The sequence below is a fragment of the Calidris pugnax genome, unplaced genomic scaffold, assembly GCF_001431845.1.
Source record: "Calidris pugnax isolate Ruff unplaced genomic scaffold, ASM143184v1 scaffold4, whole genome shotgun sequence".
Lineage (NCBI taxonomy): Eukaryota > Metazoa > Chordata > Aves > Charadriiformes > Scolopacidae > Calidris > Calidris pugnax.
In genome coordinates, this window is record NW_015090781.1 from 3,109,481 (window position 1) to 3,114,115 (window position 4,635).

Below are 4,635 nucleotides of genomic sequence, written 5' to 3' on the forward strand. Positions count from 1 at the left end.
CAACCAGCTTTGCCCCACACCCCGTGGCACTCACAGAGCCGGGCCGGGGCTCGGGCACTGCACCGTCGTAGCGGGACCACTTGCGAGCCGAGTCCTGGTACTCCATGTAGGGCCCCTCGAAGGCGTGCTGCACCCCCGAGATGCTGTAGCGGCACACGGCCGAGGCCTCCATGGTCCTCCTGGAGGGGCAGAGCCCCACCTGAGCCCGAGCAGACACACGTGTGCTCCCCACTGATGTACCCCCCACCTCCGCAACCTGCCTGAGCACCTCCGGTGTGTCCTCCCCGACCCCATCCCACTGTCAGCCCCGGCCGTTTCGGCTGCTGCCCCGCTCACCACTGCGCCGAGAGGGTGAAGGCGGCGTAGAAGACGGTGCTGGCCCAGCCACCCTCGTCCAGGCTGCAGACGCTGCGCAGCACCTCGTAGTAGGGGATGTAGCAGACCAGGCGTGCCTTCATGAAGGAGGTCCACTTGCGCTGCAGGATCTTCTTCCCCCCCACGTCGCTCTGGCAGGGCGCAGGGAGCATTTCTGCACAGGCTGCTGGGGGTCTGCGTGTCCCCCCCTGCTCTCTGCCCATGCCTCAGTTTCCCCCCCAAGGTGCAGACACAGAATCACATGGGGTTGGAAGGGAACTCTGGAGATCATCTAGTCCAACCCCCCTGCCAAAGCAGGGCCACCCAGAGCAGGTCGCACAGGAAGATGTCCAGGTGGGGCTTGAATGTCTCCAGAGAAGGAGACTCCACCACCTCTCTGGGCAGCCTCTGCCAGGGCTCTGCCACCCTCAGAGCAAAGAAGTTCCTCCTCATGTTTAGATGGAGCTTCTTATATTCCAGTTTGTGCCCATTCCCTCTTGTCCTGTCCCTGGGCACCACTGAAAAAAGACTGGCCTCATCCTCCTGACACCCACCCTTGAAGTATTTATAGGCATTGATCAGATCCCCCCTCAGCCTTCTCTTCTCCAGACTAAAAAGACCCAAGTCCCTCAGTCTTTCCTCATAAGGGAGATGCTCCAGGCCCCTCATCATCTCTGTAGCCCTCTGCTGTCCCATCTCCAGCAGTTCCCTGTCCCTCTGGAACTGGGGAGCCCAGAACTGGTCCCAGTGCTCCAGATGGGGCCTCCCCAGGGCAGAGCAGAGGGGCAGGATGACCTCTCTCAACCTGTTGGCCACACTCTTCTTGACACGCAGCCCCTGTGCCAGGAGGAGCAGAGCTTGGCTCCCTGTGGCCGGGGACATGCCTACCTTGCAGACACGGGCCACCCTGGCCACCCGGGCCACCTGGCTCTTGTCGAAGAAGGACGTGGTCTCCTCACCCGCCCTCTCCGTGAAGAAGTAGTAGATTTTGTCATCGTCGCCCACGGGGCTGTCCTTACTCTCCCGGACCAGCACAGAGGCCACGAACTCAGCATCTGGGGGTCGCAGAGTGAGAGGCAGAGGTCAGCCACCACCGTGGCAGGGGTGGCCATGTACAGCATCCCACAGCCCGGTGACACCGGGGGACGGGGAGGGCTCACCATTCAGCCAGTGCAGCGGGGACTCCTCCGTCTTCAGCGGCCGCTGGTACAGGTTCCTCCGGATGTCAGGGAGGCTCCGAAACTCGTAGCGCGTGGCCGTGTACAAGCCACCATCTGGGCAGGACGGGTACCCATCAGCACGGCCACTCGCCCTCAGGGACAGCCCCAAAAGTCACCAGCATCCCCGTGCCCCAGGCAGAGAAGGAGGAGGAGGACATGGCTTGCTCAGCCCCCCGCACGCAGAGCCCACCCAGCTGGGGAACCCCACTGTGGGGATGTTGGGTATGGGACCAGGGTCGGTGGCATCCCACAGGTCCCTGCCAGCCCTGGGAAAGGTGCCACTTACCCACAATGAGGCCGGTGTAGCCACGGGCTGGGTCGTACGGGCACTTCTCCTTGCCTTCCTCAAAGTGGGCCGGCAACGTGAACCTGTCGGCATCCTTGAGGGGGACAAGGGACCAGGTTACGCAGGAGGGGACAGACCCACCTCACCTGCCAGCCCCTGGCTCTCCACAGAGGCTGCTGGTGGGGACACAACGATGCCCATGGCCATGCCCTTGTGTGGGCAATACAACCCCCCCACCCCGGCACGCTCCAGCCTGTCAGAATCATGGAATCAGGGAATTGTCAGGGTAGGAAGGGACCTCTAGAGACCCTCCAGTCCAACCCCCCGGCCAAAGCAGGGCTGCCCAGAGCACATCACTCAGGAGCATCCAGGTGGGGCTTGAAGATCTCCAGAGAAGGGGACTCCACACCCTCCCTGGGCAGCCTCTGCCAGGGCTCTGCCACCCTCACCCCAAACAAGTTCTTCCTCCCATTGGAGTGGAACTTCCCATGGTCCAGCTTGTGCCCGTTGCCCCTTGTCCTGTCCCTGGGAACCACTGGAAAGAGTCCGGCTCCATCCTCCTCCAACCCACCCTTTAGAGACTTGTCAGCATGAAGAAGGTCTCCCCTCAGCCTTCTCTTCTCCAGGCTGAAGAGTCAGCCAGAGCCCCCAGCTCAGGGGAGGGCTCAGAGGGGAAGGGGAGCTTTGGCACCCCACTTTGGCACCGCGTGGGCACCGGGCAGGACCCAGCCATTGCAGCCAACGTTCCTGGGCTGTGCCTGGCCAGCAGACGCTGCCCAGCCCGGGCTGGGTCCCCCCAGGTGACATCCCTGTCATGGGCAGGAGTTATTATTTTCTTTGGGGTTTGCAGTTCAAAGAACACCAAATAATGACAGGGCCCTTCCAGCTCGGCAGCTCCTCTGCCTCACTCCCAGGGCGTGCGATGGCCAAACCGGACCAGTGGCATGGCCATGGGAATGGGCACAGGCCCTCTGGGGATCCCCAGCCACGCTGGGGGACCAGCCCCAGGCCACTTTGCACCCCAGCTCCAGGAGTGAGCTGGGCAAAGGGTGGCCAAGTCACCAAGGAGTCACTGCAACGTGGGTGAAAGTCCCACTGCCGGGGGGATGTGGTTGCCCCCGGCCACGCTGCCGTGAGTCACGGCCACACAGGGACCCCCCCAGCTTGGGAAATCCCTGGGAAGGAGCTGCTGAGTCAGCCCTGCCGCCATCACTGTCCCCAGTTGCCACCAACCAGTCTGCAGCCCCTGCTTTGGAAAGGGACCCTTCAACAGCCGGGGCTGGGCACCAGCTCCAGGGCTGGTACATCCCACCTCGCTGGCCCCACTGAGCCCACATTTCAACCCCCAACCCCCCCAGTACCATTCTTGCCCCTGGCCATCTCGCTATGGGGTCAAAGTCCATCCCCAGCACCCGAGTGGGGACTTTGGGCACCTGCGTCACGGTGGCTGCGTCCCCAACCCAATCCCCCTCCTCCCCAGCCTGGGGGGGTCACTCGCCTCCACCGTGAGCTGCGAAGGGGCTGATATGGGGGCAGGAAGGGAGTGGGGCTGGAGGGAAGGGATGGGGAGAAGGTGAGATGGTGTCAGGGGAGAGGTGGCCCCCGTGGCACTCACGATGGCGGCGCAGAGCGGGTGGAAGGCGTAGGTCCCGCAGGCGTAGAGGTGGGTGCTGTTCAGCCTCTGCAGAAACCTCACGTGGTTGAAGCACTCGGTCTGCAGAGGTGGGGGGAGGACAGGCGTCACCACCGGGGGAAAGCAGTGGTGGTGTCGTGTCCCCCCCCACCCAACACCCCCCCGCCACCTCTATCTACCTTGTTGTTTTTGCCCTTCTGCAAGCAGTCCATCCGCTTCTCCGGGGAGGCTTCCCAGTGGATCTGCAAGAGGAAAAGGGGATTGTCACTGCCTGACCCCCCCGCCCCCATCACCGGGTGGTCCCCCCCCTCATCACTGCAGGCTCCAGCCTCTGCTGAAGCCATCAGAGATGCTAAAATCCTCTCTTTTGCTCAGAGCTCAGAGGTTCAGAGCTCTGAGGTGCTCAGAGAACAAGATGGCACCCTGCCCGCATCCCCCCCACCCCGGGGGGAGAGCAGCCCCCCCACCCTGACCTGTGGTCGAAACCCCAGAGCACCTGCAGGAGCCTGGAGGATTTTGGGGTGTCCTTCCCATGGGGTGTGCTTCCCCCCCCGCCCCTCATCCCGCCAGGGTGTCCCCAAAGCAGGCAGTTCTGAGCCTGGGGACATCTCCCACTGCTGTCCCCACGCTGGGGAGAAGGACTGGGCATCCAGTGGGGCATCAGGGGACACATCTGGGGACAGCACCTCCGGGCAGGACCCGAGAGGGAGGATGAGCAGGGAGAGGGTGGCCACAATTCGGGCAGAGGCCGGGCGGTGTGGGACAGGAGAGGACAACCAGCCGTGCTCACCGTGCGGTGGGAGCCGTCGGTCACATCGCTGGAGTTGAGGGCGAAGATGGCTCCCCTGGCACCCACGTAGAGGACGCCCCGCTCGTCCTCCAGCAGCAGGGTGCTGTAGTTGAGGGTGCGTGTGCTGAAGTGCCGGACGTCCGACAGCTCTGCAAAGAGAAAAAGGGGGGGGGGGGGGTAAGGGGGGGCCACCCCCCCACCAGCACCCAACACCCCCCCGCCACCTCTATCTACCTTGTTGTTTTTGCCCTTCTGCAAGCAGTCCATCCGCTTCTCCGGGGAGGCTTCCCAGTGGATCTGCAAGAGGAAAAGGGGATTGTCACTGCCTGAACCCCCCACCCCCATCACCGGG

At 63.5% G+C, this 4,635-nt stretch overlaps 1 protein-coding gene across 6 annotated transcripts in view; it reads right to left on the reverse strand.

Moving 5' to 3' along the window:
- The window catches only part of SEMA4G (sema domain, immunoglobulin domain (Ig), transmembrane domain (TM) and short cytoplasmic domain, (semaphorin) 4G), a 41,144-nt gene that overhangs the window by 5,067 nt on the left and 31,442 nt on the right, over positions 1-4,635 (reverse strand). For 5 of the 6 annotated variants that reach the window (XM_014960080.1, XM_014960088.1, XM_014960102.1 and 2 more), the window contains 8 exons: positions 4,284-4,432; positions 3,673-3,735; positions 3,476-3,574; positions 1,861-1,954; positions 1,515-1,628; positions 1,243-1,409; positions 337-506; positions 35-179 (listed from right to left, as the gene is read on the reverse strand). In XM_014960080.1, the coding sequence (XP_014815566.1) occupies positions 35-179; positions 337-506; positions 1,243-1,409; positions 1,515-1,628; positions 1,861-1,954; positions 3,476-3,574; positions 3,673-3,735; positions 4,284-4,432 (1,001 nt within the window). Of the gene's footprint in view, positions 1-34; positions 200-336; positions 507-1,242; positions 1,410-1,514; positions 1,629-1,860; positions 1,955-3,475; positions 3,575-3,672; positions 3,736-4,283; positions 4,433-4,635 lie in introns of all 6 variants that reach the window. The other variant, XM_014960108.1, reaches the window with a different exon arrangement.